We start from the raw sequence: 14,606 nt of genomic DNA, 5'->3' as shown, positions 1-14,606 counted from the left end.
TAATATTCAAATGTGTTAGCTATGTTAGCTTTGTTTATTAGTTAATCCCAGTGTACATTTTTCCTTTACAATCTTTGATGAAATAATCTTAATTATTTGTAAAACTAATAAAACTTTTAAAACGTGTGCCTCTTAAAAGTGTGGAAGACGCAATTAAAAAACAAACAAACAAAAAGAAAAACACTAATCAATGTATATTTATGAGTACAATATTTTTTTCTATTTCATATCCTCAAAAATTCATTACTGTACCTTTAAACACATTCAAATTATTGTTTAAATATGTACACAGGCGGAAAAAAAACAAATATTAGCCACGTAATTGGGCTATTTTCTCATACGCTTAATTTTACTGTCATGCTTCTTATAACAAAAATGCAGAGTTGCTAGTGTAGCTATCCTTGTGAATATCATGCATTCTTATTATATTTTGGTTCAGAGCCATTAAGTAAATAAAAAAGTAAATAAATAAAGCACACATGAATGAACTCTGAATATTATGAGCTGCTGTATGGTTATTATGTGCACTAAAAATTTCGTTATCAGTTTTTACAATACAGCAACAGCTGCTGCAACTATAATGCTAATTTTGCTACCTCGCCACCTAGCCGTTTGGTAATGAATAAAAGACTTAAAGAGAATATAAAACTCCGATCGTCTCATTTTTCGGTGTACTACCGCTACAGCTATCATGTTGCAAAGCTGTTGTTTTTTGTCTCTCTGTGGGTGACTTTATACAATCACGAGGAATAAAAGTCCGATAGAAACGTATAATTTTCTGAAACGTCGGTGAATGAAACGAAGGCGGAATCCACTCAGAGCGTTCCTTTCCATGACAACCACAACTACGGATGGTAGGTTAGCTCAAACCAGATGGGACAACGATTCGCGGAAGTGGGTAAGAGGTGAAACTTGACGAGTAGCCATCACATAAGTTTTAAACTATCGGAAAACTAAACTTTAGAGTTTAAAAGGCATAGTTAGAGCATGTTAAATAACTCATTTTAAAGTATTTAGACTAAATACATAAAGTATGTTTAAGAACTGGTCAAGCTGGCTTGGAGCAGAGAAAGAAAGCGGCCAAGTTACAGAAGAGCCTGCTGATGCTAACGAAGAAAAACGCTTTAGTGAAATAAACAAACCGAGCGACCAGCAGGGCAGAGATGCTGGGACAGATGCTCAGCTTCTCCAAAAAGCAAAAGGTTTCAGTGGTGAGTCCGCTGCAGTCCACATATTGTTGTTGTGTTTCTTAATGTTTTGGTTTTGTGGTCAGTTTTTATAGGTTTTTAGCACGATTTGAGCTTTGGGGAGAAATCATTGATTACAATACAAACAAATCAATTTGTGATGATAGCTACCTTATAGTCATCCACTATCAGATTTGACTTTCATTATAGTTAACTGAAATTACTTATGTTTTAAAATTGCACCTCTTGTAGTTTGTTTAGATGATGCTCATTTTGTATTCTTTTGTAAATGCAACTTTCACTTATGATTATTTTTGATAATGTATTATTCTGCTGATTATTTTCTCCATTTGTTGATTAATTGCAACTATGCAACACAGTAATGTGGGTTTTTCTGGCTTCTTTACAGGTTACATTTATAATTTTGCCAGCAGCGCCTCAAAAAAATTATCCGAGTCCGTAGTAGAAACAGCTCAAACCTTAAAGAAGAGCGTGGAGGAGGGGAAGATCAGTGGAATTATTGATAAGGTGAAAAGTTTCATCTATTGTCTGAGGCTGATATCAAGTTTTTACTATTTAGGGTAAGTTTGGAATGTTTGAAGGTTTGTTCTTCTTCCCTTAGACCATTTTGGGTGATTTCCAGAAGGAACAAGAAAGGTTTGTTCAGGAGAAAAGAGCTAAAGAGTATGGTGAGTACTTCTGTTGTGTACTTATGACATGAAATGTAACAAAAGCTCTTTTAATTGATGTAGATGTTTGATTTAAAATCAACAGTGCTGATGCACAGAAAATGCGTTTTTGTCCACAAACATGTGGACCAAACTGTATATCGGTTTTTAATCATTAATTAAAGCTTACATTTAATTGTAGCTGAAAAATATTTTCAGAACACCTCAGAACATCTCTGCTGCTTTTCGCCGCTTGTAGGTGCTGCTGTGCCTCTGTGGGTGGGTTATAATGAAGAGGATGCCATACAGGAACAAATATTAGCTCTCTCAGCTGTAAATATCTTTAAAAAGCATTTCATTTATTATAGAAAGTTACTTAAATTATGCCTCACTGTAACTTTACTGCATTGTTTCAGGATAAAAGAAATTTTTTGCGTGACCCCCCTGCTGGGGTGCAGTTTTACTTTGACTTTGACCAAATGTATCCAGTCGCCATGGTTATGCTAGAGGAAGACGAGCTCCTGAGGAAGATGCGCTTCCATCTGGTCCCCAAACAGTGAGTGTGTCATAAGTTAACTACGTTAACTGCTGTGTTTTCAATGTGAGCCTCCCTGCATCCCTCAGGGGTGACTGCGTTTTCCTCCATGCTGTTCTCCTCAGGGTGAAAGAGGAAGTCTTTTGGAAGAATTACTTCTACCGCGTGTCTTTGATAAAACAGTCGGCTCAGCTCACAGCTCTCGCAGCCCAACAGGCGGCTGAGTGGATTGATGTGAAGAAAACCTCCTACCCTTGCAAAGATCCTCATCAAAATGGTACAGTCTGCTCTCTCCTGTAAAACCTCTGCATTAAATACTGATGTTGATTTTTAAAGCTATGATATGAAAGTTGATCAAATGTAAGAATGTACAAATATGACTGTAAGTATTTGTGTAATTCTTTATCTTAGTATTCAAGGAAGATTTGTTTTGATTTTGACTGATAGCATTTCTAGTTAGAACAGAGAGTGCAAGTTTATTGTGCAATAAAGAAAAAAGTGAGTTAACTTCTGGACCTTTCTGAGCATAGAGTGAAACACGTTTTTATTTAATGGGCCACATACAGTCCAGGTTGATCTTAAGTGGATTGAATGAGCAAAAACGCTGCACAGCAACATAAAAAGTCAGTAAAAAAATTTCCTTTTGAAAAAGTACAAGTAAAAATGTATTCAGTGAACAATCCATTAAAAATGGCAAACAGACGGAGACGTCAGAAGGAAAAAAAGTGCGATCCCATCAGTATATCTCATTACATCAACTGCACATCTATAAAGCCACAAAATATTCACATGTGAATTATTTTGTAACTTAACTAAAACATCCGTGTGCTACTAGATCGTAACATTTAGATCTTAACATGCTTTTTGTGCAGTAATGTTCTTAAAACACCAAGAGTTGCAGTGTTTTGAATAATTGTACTTATTTATTTATTTTCAGTGTTCATAGTTTGTAAAGCTTTCATGAGCAGGATTAGACGATTTAACGTTCCGTTTCTGTTCCATCAACGATATGGTTGACGCTCGTGGCTTAGACTGCGTCCATAAGATGGGGAAATGTTTTAAGAAGTCCTGTTTTTAAAGGCTGAGTGTTTTCGTCATTGCTTTTTAAAAGGTAGATGTCACAATGAAGAGGACGTCATAGACAATACTCTCATACATAGTCAACTTGTAAATCCGAGACAGCTCAGTTGTGTTCACGAAGAAATCAAATGCTTTAGAGTGAGACCACAAACTAATTGGATTTTCGAATAAAGAAGCAGAGGGTCTTTTCGGCCCTAGACTTTTATACATTCTGACTTGCAACCACAGGCGTCGCCCTCTGCTGGTCATTGGAGAGCATTCAGGTTTAAGACATTTTGGGGTTGGTTTGAATTTTCAGACCCGGCAGCTCATCTTTTATATACAGTCTGTGCTTAAAGGCAACGTTAAAAGCACCATTAGGTTTGAAAAGGCATGCTCTTCGGCTCCAGGTAATGATGTGATTCCAGAAGCAGCATTTTGATCAGTAGGATCTAGCTCCACCCTCCTGCAGACTGATGCATGCTTTTGTATGAACATATAGTGTGAAAACTAATTTATCTTTTCTTGTTGTCCTGATAGCAGTGGGATTTAAAAAAAAATGTTATTAGTATTAGAACATTTTTCCCTTAAATACCTTTTCACAATGATGACATTTCATTTATTTATTTATTTATTTATTTTTGTAGATGCCGTTAAATCAAAAGCCAGCAGCCTCCAACCAAAATCAAGTGAGGTAAGATTACCTGTTTTTAACCTCTGAGATCTAAACAATCCTAAACAAAGGCTGGCAGAATATGTGGTTTCTGGTTTTCGAAAGCTTTTCTTACATATCTCAGTTATCAGAGGATTTAAAAAAAACAAATTTAAAATGTTTTACTTTTCTTCATGTTTGTGATTTTAGTGACACGGAGTGAGTTTTTCTTATCAGTGGTCAATGAAACAAAACAAAACAAAACAAACCTCAGCAGCATGCTATGATACCTACGTGTTATAAATGACACCTTAATAGTCTTATAAAGGATACAGTAAAGGATTATTTTACTGTTAATATTTGCTGGTCATTAATATTGAATTTTGTATTATTTTGACAAGAGATTCTTCAGGTTAATTCTGATTGGCACGTGTTTTATAAGGGGTATTTATTTTTTAATGATTATCGGCTGTTTTTGTGGTTTTGTGATAAATATTTAACTGCTACTGCTCACTCTCATAACTTTATTTGAACCGAAAACACAAACTTTTCATCTTTTTGTTGGTTTTGGTTCCTGAATTTAACCAGTCAGCTGGTGGGGAAAAAGCAACTGTACAGAGAGGGAATCAGGACACAAAGAATGACCTCCAGGTTCAGTCATGTGATTTACACCACCGCCATCTGATCTAGATAATATTTATACACACACTACTCTGCGACCCTTAATCATTTATGAGGTTTTGCAAACGCTGTCATTTCATTGTTTGGTGGTAAAAAGTTAACTAATTAAAGGTAATAGTTTTATCATTTATTATTGCTGCAGAAAGGTCATTATAAAGCAGATTTTAAAGCTGAATCTGAGCTTCTGTTTGCGTTATGAAAGGATGAAGAAGAACTCTCCACCAGTCTGCAGCTGTCTGAATTTGTAAGTGATACTTTTGACTCCTGTGAGATCAACAAGGACGACCTGTGCAAAGAGATGCGAGAGCTGGTTCTGGACAAGAGGGAAAACCTAAATCCAGAGCAGGGTGAGTGCTGTGGTTAAACTGGGACATTGTACTGTGTGTGTGTGTGTGTGAGCTCAGTGTGTTTTTTTTGTTTGTTTGTTTGTTTTCAGAGGAGATGCCAGACTGGGAGAGAGAGCTGCAGGAAGAACTTCGGGAGTACGACGTGTTGGCTGACAGCGAAACCCACGATGATAACTGGGACAAGGAGATCGAAGAGATGCTGAAGGAGGAGAGTTAGAGTAATGAGCGACACCTTCAGAGGCGCTTTGGTGATTTCTTACATCTTCGGTCTTCCAACAGCTCTCCGTGGATCCATGCGCTCCCCAGATGAAGAGCTGGGAAGTTTGCATTCATGCGTGTTTAATTCAAAATGTGAAGAGAAAATGGATGTTACAAAGACAATGTGTCTCACATTAATAGAAGTTTACAGTATATATTTGTGCTTCAGGGCGGGGCTAAGTTGTGATTGATAAGTCATTAACAAATGAGCTTACAGCATTCTTGGGTTTCACAGTCAGATCCATTGTACCTCGGTTTTAAAAAGCTGAGACACTAAAGATAACCAGTTTGGGTCACATGTGACATCACAGTGGCTGTGCCCATTATTTATATGCAGTCTTTCATCATACATATTATGTGAGGCTATGGCAAAAAAACAAGCAACACACTGAAGGAAGAATACAAGCGCTGCTTCGTTTGCACAGCAGGCTTGTGTGGAAGCTACATTTCTGGCAGAAATTATATATTAAACCGGACTATGAACAGTGAAGATTCTCTGTAATTCATTAAACCAGAGATTTTAGTTTTGATCTGGAGAATTTCATGAAACCAGTGAAGTATAACTCTCAAAGTTTATCCTCGACTGAGCCACCCTTTTTCATACATACAAATGATTTGTTGGTTTGTCATGCTTTTTAAATGCTGTTAATAAAATACCTACAGGCTTTGGACTCCATGTATTTCACCAAATTTATTAAACAGATGAGTGAACATGCAGGTTTTTTGAATGCATTGTTTAATGTGAAACCATGCCGGTCCGAAGCAGTCTTCCTCTTGTTTATGTTTTTTGGGACTTTTCCCCCCTTATTTTTGTACATTAAAGATGTTTTTCTGCAGTTCCAGACATCATTGAAAAGCCGTGTGGTGTGAGTGAGACTTGAATGAATGAGAGGAGCCCGGCTGTTTGTGATACTCTCTCTTTATTGCTGAACCTGACAACAAAACATTAACTTCCTCTTTCTTTTTTTTGTCCATTTCAGACAATGATAGCTGTAAACACATCACGCACAGGCTGCTCGGCACTCACGCTGAAGCTGCTGTATAATTCACTTTATACACAGTATGGAATAGCGTCTGTTCTCCATAAGTCACACTGCCGATATACTGTAAACCACACACTATCAGTTGTACATGAAAAATGCTCATGTGAAGTTATAGAAAACAGCCAGAGGCTTAAGAGTAGTTCAAAGTGTAAACGAGCTGTGACGTTTGGATTAAAACAAACTTGCACAGAGCAGAAAATAGACACCACTTTATGATATTTGTACAGTCCTGTGCCCAGTGTGTCAAAAAGTGGACCTATTATGTTTTTCCTTATTATCTGTCTTATACTGTAAAGATGGTGGATGTATGTAAAAGTCATTTCTTTGAGCCAAAAATTTAGTTTCAGGCAGTTTTTCTTATTTTTTGGATATCCCTAATAGACACGCCCACCTGCTGTAAAACAAGTTTACAAGGGGCAGCCAATCAGGAGCAGCTTGACTAGCTTCAGGAGATGAACTGAGTGGCTGCATTTAGGCCCAGATTATTTTTTAACTGCGAATCATTCAAAGCGACACTAACAGAGTCAAAGAGAAGGGAAATCAGCAGAACAGGTCCACTTTAAATGTGTGAAACATTTGCTTTTTCATCCAAGCGGCTGTAAATTATTTTCAGTACATTTACGACACTATTGCTATTTAATGCATGGTCACTTAAGCAGTGTCACAGTAAATAGGTAGTTTACATGCTGTACAGTGTGTGGCTGTCACAGGCCGAAGAGTCGTTTATACTCAAAAGACAGTGAAACGGTTTTAGCAGAGTAGTCCTGATGAGACCTCAGCTCAGGGTGTAGATGGGTGGAGCACAATGTCGCTAGACCCCCTGTTGGATGCACTTCACACAAATCTAACACAGGAGTGATGGAGGTGTCTTTACGAGCTCTAACGTTCAAGTTTTCTAAGTACAATGCTCTTCACGAGCACTGGACTGGTGCTGACAAATATTACATCTTTTAAAAGAAGTATATGCAATACAACATCAGTAATCTACAGTACATGCTTACCTGCACTCAAAGAAAGACCTTCAGAACACGAAACAGGTAAACACCACCATGAAGCCAAATAACTACTCTGTTTCAACCTCTGCTGGACGCAGTGACGACTTCAGCTATAAATGTTTCTGAATGAGTTCATGAAAACTGCAGAGATGTAATCAGGCAGTCAGAATTATACTAATAATTATACAGTATGTTTATATTCAGTGACATTATGAAAAAACGATATTTATGGGATTGGGAACATGAGACCATGCACTGTAGTAACTACTATTTACTACAGATTGGAGACAGAGTCAGTGATTTTAAGCTAATGTCCTGGTTACATCCATCAAATAACACCAAAGCCAGTTATCCTGAGTGTGAACTTAAAGCTGTGTTAATCATCATGTTCTATCTGGAAATGAGAAGAATACTTTTAATGTGAATGGGACAGATCTCCCTAACAAACCCAAAATCTGAGCCTCTTTATCTCAATTTTATTTTGGTCCCTTCAGCTGTTCCACACAACCTCCCATTAATCCTCTGTGCACCCTGTTGCCACAATAACATAAAGTTTGTGATTAACTGATTAAGAAAGTAAATCTCATGGTTTAAAGATATTTGTGGACAACAACAGAGAACTAAAGAACAGGAAATACCTACACTAACAAACACAACCTTCCTCTTTTGTCCATTTCAGACAATAATAATGTAAACACATGTCTGGTAATATAACACACAATCTGCTCTCATGCTGAAGGTGCTTCACTTTATAAACCATCTGTAATAGCTTCTATTCATTGTAAATCACATCACGATAAAATCTGTGACTAGCCAGTAAAGAAACAAAGAGCTGAATGAGTTCATATCCTGGCTCGTAAACCTTCTGGGAACTCGATGTCACCTCATCTGTACTGTGGCTGTTGTTGAATGTTTGGTAACACTTTATATTAGCCATTGCTACTAAACGCTACATTGATAGTTAATTAAGCTGTGGGCTCTGACTGTGTGGTTTAAAATGTATAACATCCAACCATTAACCACATCCTTAATTATCATTTCACTGTTTGTTAACATTAAATCACTATCAATGTTCAATCAGGTACCAATTACGGTGTGCATATGATGGTTATTATAAAATGTTACCTACAGATTCAGTGACATGTTTTTATAAAAATAAAACAAAATAATCATCACAGTAGTAAACATCAAGAAAAAACTGTAAACATCAATAAAAACAATAAATAAATAATTCAGTTCCAGTGGCATGCAAATATATCCGTTATGCAATAGTAACATCAGTGAGCGATTAAGGCATTCAGCATTAATTGGAACATCATTTAGAAACCAAATATAGGAGCGAGGGTTGCTGGTAAACTGAGAGAAAATTCTTAATTTCACATATTTTCTGTTTTCAAATTATTTCACAGTAATTTCAGTTTAAGATGCAAAAAAGCAGGGGTGTCAAACATGCGGCCGGGGGTCCAGTACAGGCCAAAGAAATATTTAAGGTTAACGAATCAGCGGCACACATCTGAAACTGCTGCCCCTGGTGGTGAAGGTTTTAGTTTAATTCGAGCACAAAGGAGCCGTGGGCATACTAGTGTGGCTCGCATGAGATCAAAGTGGGTTGGCCCATTCAAATAAGTCTCATTTATTAAAGTATAAATATACTGGCTGTAGGATATACTGAGTTCAGGATTATCACAATGCAGATATGAGAGAAAACAAAACTTTTTGGCTTTGTTAATGTAATACTTGCCTTTGTATTACAGCCACTTCTTTGGGTTTAACTAACATATTTTAAATTCAGAACACTGCTAACACCTCACACTGAATAAAGAGATCGCATCAGCGTCCAAAAATAAATAAAAAATCAAGCAGGAATTCACTCAGCACAGCGTCCTGGTGTGGATTTGAAAGCAGCATGAAGCTTAATTAAGCTGGATTTGTGTCTCGGTAAACAGTTAATGTCATCACACTGAAACAAATCAATAACTCAGCAGGAGATACACACAGAGTGCTACATCATTTGTCTTTAAAAACAGTAGAAAACAAGGCAGAGTCGTGTTACACAGATGCACAGGGAAATTATATTGGTGTGTGTGTGTTGAAAGGTGAACTGTTATCAGCTACATATAGCAGAGTAGCTGGCTGATGGGGGAGTGTGGATGGCGATGAAGATGGTGTTTATGTCAGTCCGATTTCCTCCAGCACGCTGCGCGGGGTCTCTGCTTCCTGTGACGAGAAAGAAGAACCACAGCTCCAGTGAAGCGCTCAGCTGGACGCGCACACAAACACACCATGTTTCATCTGCTGTTATCAGCAGTGGAAGCACTACAGAAATATTCTAAGGAAATGATTGCTTGTAAAATAGATTCGGATTGATTTCCTTGTTACATTCGATACTATAAATCTAATCAAAGCCACATTAATCTACATGAAGATTTTAAAAGTGAATTTAAGCTGGGCTAGGCTGTTTTTAGGCACCACTGGGCAAAAATCTAACCTTTAACCTTTCAGCTTTTCTAACTCAAGTAATCTGGGAGGATAATAGACTTCTGCACATCCTCTTGGCCTTTTTTAGATTTTAGAGAAAAATAGCCTGTTATGGTTGAAAGTTGGGAGTAATATAGTCAAAATAAAATTGTAATTTCTGTTGGTCCTCAGATCTCCCCGTGAGGATACATAGGACTGGACATTAAAGACGTTCGTAACTTATAGGTCTTAAACCTGCATTCTTTATAATGGCCAGCAGGTGGCGTGTCCTCTGGGTTGGTCCCCTTTTTCACTTCAGAACTACCTCAGTTATTCATGCCATAGATTTTGCAAAGTGCTGAAAACATTCCTAAGATTTTGGTCCATACTGACATGACAGCATCACACAGTTGCTGCAGATCTATGATTTGAACCTCCTGTTTCACCACATCCCAAGATTTAGTGTACTGAGATCTGGTGACTGTGGAGGCCATTTGAGTACGGTGAACTTATTGTCATATCCAAGAAAACAGTTTGAAATGATCTGAGTTTTGTGTCATGATGGGTCATCCTGCTGAAAATAGCCATCAGGAGATGGATATTGTGGTCATGAAGGGATGTACATGGTCAGCTACATACTCCAGTAGGCTGTGGTGTTTTTCAGTTGATACTAAGGGGTCGAAAGTGTCCCAACAAAGACATTACACTGCCCCCTCTACCACCTGTCTTATCTTTGTTGCATAGTCTTTCCAATGCATTGGGCCATGATGCTAGCCGTCCTTCGTCTGTTCACGTTGTCTAGCGGTTAACATGCGACGGGACGTGCATGGTTAAGGCGGGGAGGATGTAACCCACATAAAAATGAAAAGAACTGCATCTATAACTAAATCGGAATCTTAAATTCCAACCGGAGCGTGTCCGTGAAGGCATCGTGACGCGTCATGACGCACGCCACGCCGCGAGGCTGCACGTGCCTGTTGTGACCAATCCTATTCGCGAGGCACTATTATATGCCTTCCGGGTTGTCGCCTCGAAACGACGCGGGGGAGAGGCGTTAGCGGATGGAAGCAACAGTATTTTGATACCGCCGCGGGTAGATGCGTGGGGCTCGTATGTGACATCGCACGTAGTGAATGTGCAGGCTAGTGGTGGCTAATCTGAGAAGCTCAAATTCTTTGCACGACATTATTCCCTCTCGTATCATTAAGGATACATTGAATACAATCGGGTCTTGTATTTTATTTCTAATGAACTTCTCACTGTCATCTGGCTATGTTCCGACTGTCTTTAAACATGCAGTCGTGCAACCTGTCATCAAGAAAAGTTCCCTTGATCGTAACATTCTAGCTAATTACAGGCCGATTTCTAAACTTCCTTTTATGTCAAAAGTCTTAGAGAAAATAGTGCTTCGGCAACTACAGACCTATTTAGAGAGCAACGGTATAAGTGATAAATTTCAGTCTGGATTTAGACCGCGTCACAGCACCGAAACTGCCCTACTAAGAGTCTTTAATGACCTTCTCTTAATTGCTGACTCTGGGCGCTCTGCGGTCTTAGTACTATTGGATTTGACCTCAGCCTTTGATACGGTTGATCATGATATCCTCTTGGCAAGACTGGAACATGTAGTAGGCCTCAAAGGAAATGTTTTATCTTGGTTTAAATCATATTTTTCTGAGAGGTCGTTCTCCGTCTCGATGGGAAAATATTCCTCTTCTTCTGCCCGTTTCCGCTGTGGTGTGCCCCAGGGCTCGGTACTGGGTCCTGTGTTGTTTTCTCTGTATATGTTGCCCTTGAGCTCCATTTTTGAAAAACACAATGTCTCTTTTCACTGTTACGCTGATGATATTCAAATCTACCTTCACCTGACTGGGGATGCTTTATCCTCACCACATCCTCTGTTTGATTGTCTGAGTGATGTCAAGGACTGGTTATCACGTAACTTTCTTACTTTAAATGGAAAGAAGACAGAAATTATTGTTTTTGACCAAAATATGCCTCTGGGACAATTGACTGACACATTTGGGCCTGTTGCTAACCACCTTACTGATACTGCCAGGAATCTTGGAGTTTTCATGGATAGCTCCTTCAAACTTGACAAACAGGTCTCTACTGTGGTAAAAACTAGCTTCCATCAACTACGCCTAATCTCTAAGGCTAAACCCTACATACCACACAAAGATATGGAGAAACTCATTCATGCTTTCATTATGTCAAGACTGGACTATTGTAATTCTCTCTACTTGGGTCTACAATCTTCCCTTCTGCAGCGTCTGCAGCTGGTCCAGAATGCCGCAGCACGTCTCTTGACCGGCACTAGAAAGTTTGACTCCATCACCCCTGTTCTGAAAAATTTACACTGGCTTCCTATCAGATATCGAATTGATTTTAAAATTCTATTGTTTACTTATAAAATTTTGAACAATATGGCACCTGACTACTTAGCTGATCTCCTCTGTCTGTACAGCCCTCAGAGAGCACTAAGATCATCGGGCCAACTGCTCTTGGTGCAACCTAGGTCTCGGCTGAAGACCAGAGGAGACCGTGCCTTTGCCGTTGCTGCACCCAGGCTATGGAATACTCTCCCTCTTCATATTCGCGCGTCAGATTCCATTCAGTCTTTTAAATCACATTTAAAAACGTATTTGTTTGATCTAGCATTTAAGGCAAATTAGGGTATTTTACATCTGGCTCTGTATTTAGATTATGTAATTATCTTATATTTTATATATTTGTAATTTATATTTTATTGTGATTTTATTTGTACTGCGATTTTAATGGAAAGCACTTTGGTGTACTTCGGTCTTAAAAATGTGCTATATAAATAAATTTTGATTGATTGATTGATTGATTGGAGAGACCACAGCGACACCACTACTTTGGATGGCGAGCTAGGCCCAACGAGCCAGAACCCCAGCTACAACTTCCTGCGGTCTGGTAGGAGGCTGCTGCGGCCTACACTCTCCCCTCTTGGTTTTCAGTCCCCTAAATCTCACTTCCGAGATTTCAGTCTTGGAATCTTAGTGCTGATCATCATACTTCCAATTTCAACCTGTCTAGACTGTCATACGCGTTGGACTTATATCAATCATGAAATAAACTTTATGGACATTGTTTGCCAGAGGTTGGACGAGGTTGCTGCACCGCTGTGCAGCGGATATTTTACAAGCTTGAATTATGTTTTATCTTTTCCTGTCTGCAGATTTTGTAAATATTGGTATTTGGTAATTGCACTTTATTTTCACTATAAATAATAACTGTAATCACAATATCTGTGGTTGTATGTTTATTGTTCTTCACTCACCTCCTAGAGCCGAATCTGATATCTTCTGAATTAGCCCAACTACTCATAACCAACTTAAATTATTTTAGCTTATGTACTTGTTACAAACACACCTTAGAACCATCACTAACGCCAAATGAAAAAACGTCATAATTGATCATCATCTCTTGTTTTAAGAACAATCTGCATCCTTTACCCCCCCAATATCTCACAAACACGTGTTTTCACAGCATCACCACTCATAAAATGAACATAATGGGTTTAAGTAACATCACTCTGTCCCACTGAAATAGATGATTATTTCTACCCATTCTGGCTTTGTGCTCCAGTTCTGGGTCATGGGGCAGCTGTCCAGGCTCCCCAGCCTCAGGATCCCACAATCCCCATCTGTTATATGTCCAACCTACTGATCCTCACTGACCAAACGCCATGCAAATTTAAAGAAATACATAAAATCCACCTTTTTGCCTCCACTCCACTATTTCTGTTCATTTGCTTCTGTGCTTGATGTGATGTCATATTGTCATCTGTCAATTTGAGTTTTTATTCATTTGTAAAAAATTTTAAAATGAGGGGGAAAAAAATTGGCTGACATCACGACAGACAATCACAGCAGGTATACAAAACAGAAGCAGCAGCCTTAACGTCAACTATAGATGACTAGTGTTTGACATCAGCCAACGAGCACAACCTGGCTAATTCTCCTTTCTGACTCTAAAAATACAAAGATAAAAATGAAAAACTGAACTTAATCTTTGATTCAGTATGACGTGAAACTAGCAACTAATCAGGGGCACAGTGAAAGTGAGTCATGGCCCGTTTTCCCATAGACTCGGGTAGGACCAGAAGAGTCGCCCCTGGTGTCAATTAAAAAAGAAAATGCAGGTTTAAGGTACTTGGGTGCTGATTTATCTTTTACTCTCAATCTCAATCTTTATTCAGTCAGAGAAGGACGAGCTGAGGTGCAAAGGAGCTTGCAGGTTTGCAGGGGTCTAAAGCATCTTAAAACATCATGATCTATATGAGGTTTGCCAATAGGATGCATAGAAGGCCCGACTTCCTGACCTGCTCTTTAACACTTTATTGGCTGTTCTACAAAGGAATACATTTAAATACAAGTGAAAGCAGAACAAGCAAGAGCCACCCACAACCTCATACTTCAGTTTTGTTAATAAACTGGTGATTTTATAGAAAAAATGTTCACCATTCAACATCCCTCACATTTATATATGCACTAACTTGGAATAAATAAACAAATAACAGGACAGACAGGCTCTATCCTATTTAATGCACATCTACTTTGCTAATTCTACCCTAACTAGTGTCACAAGTTGTAGTTAACAAATTTCAGGGCTTGTGTCAGAAACAAAGAGAATCACTTACTTTGGCATCCTAAAAAAAGGTTCAGCACAAAGTAAAGAGAGTAAATTCATCAGAGCAG

The 14,606-nt window shown here is 38.5% G+C and overlaps 1 protein-coding gene across 1 annotated transcript; it reads left to right on the top strand.

The window, feature by feature from the left end:
• The first annotated feature begins 832 nt into the window (after positions 1-832).
• LOC146680293 (synapse-associated protein 1-like) lies at positions 833-6,224 on the top strand. The gene is made up of 10 exons (XM_085449094.1): positions 833-898; positions 1,043-1,211; positions 1,597-1,715; positions 1,810-1,876; positions 2,115-2,188; positions 2,272-2,411; positions 2,516-2,667; positions 4,097-4,143; positions 4,985-5,129; positions 5,219-6,224. Exons 1-10 carry the CDS (start codon positions 833-835, stop codon positions 5,344-5,346), a joined length of 1,107 nt encoding a protein of 368 aa, XP_085305220.1. The 3' UTR covers positions 5,347-6,224.
• Positions 6,225-14,606: the final 8,382 nt, after the last annotated feature.

This window comes from Copadichromis virginalis, linkage group LG23, assembly GCF_057382275.1.
Source record: "Copadichromis virginalis isolate Kocher_CV1m ecotype Utaka linkage group LG23, C_Virginalis_male_GT1.1, whole genome shotgun sequence".
Lineage (NCBI taxonomy): Eukaryota > Metazoa > Chordata > Actinopteri > Cichliformes > Cichlidae > Copadichromis > Copadichromis virginalis.
The sequence above is the reverse complement of the archived record's forward strand: the minus strand, read 5'-3'. Positions and strand labels throughout refer to the sequence as shown.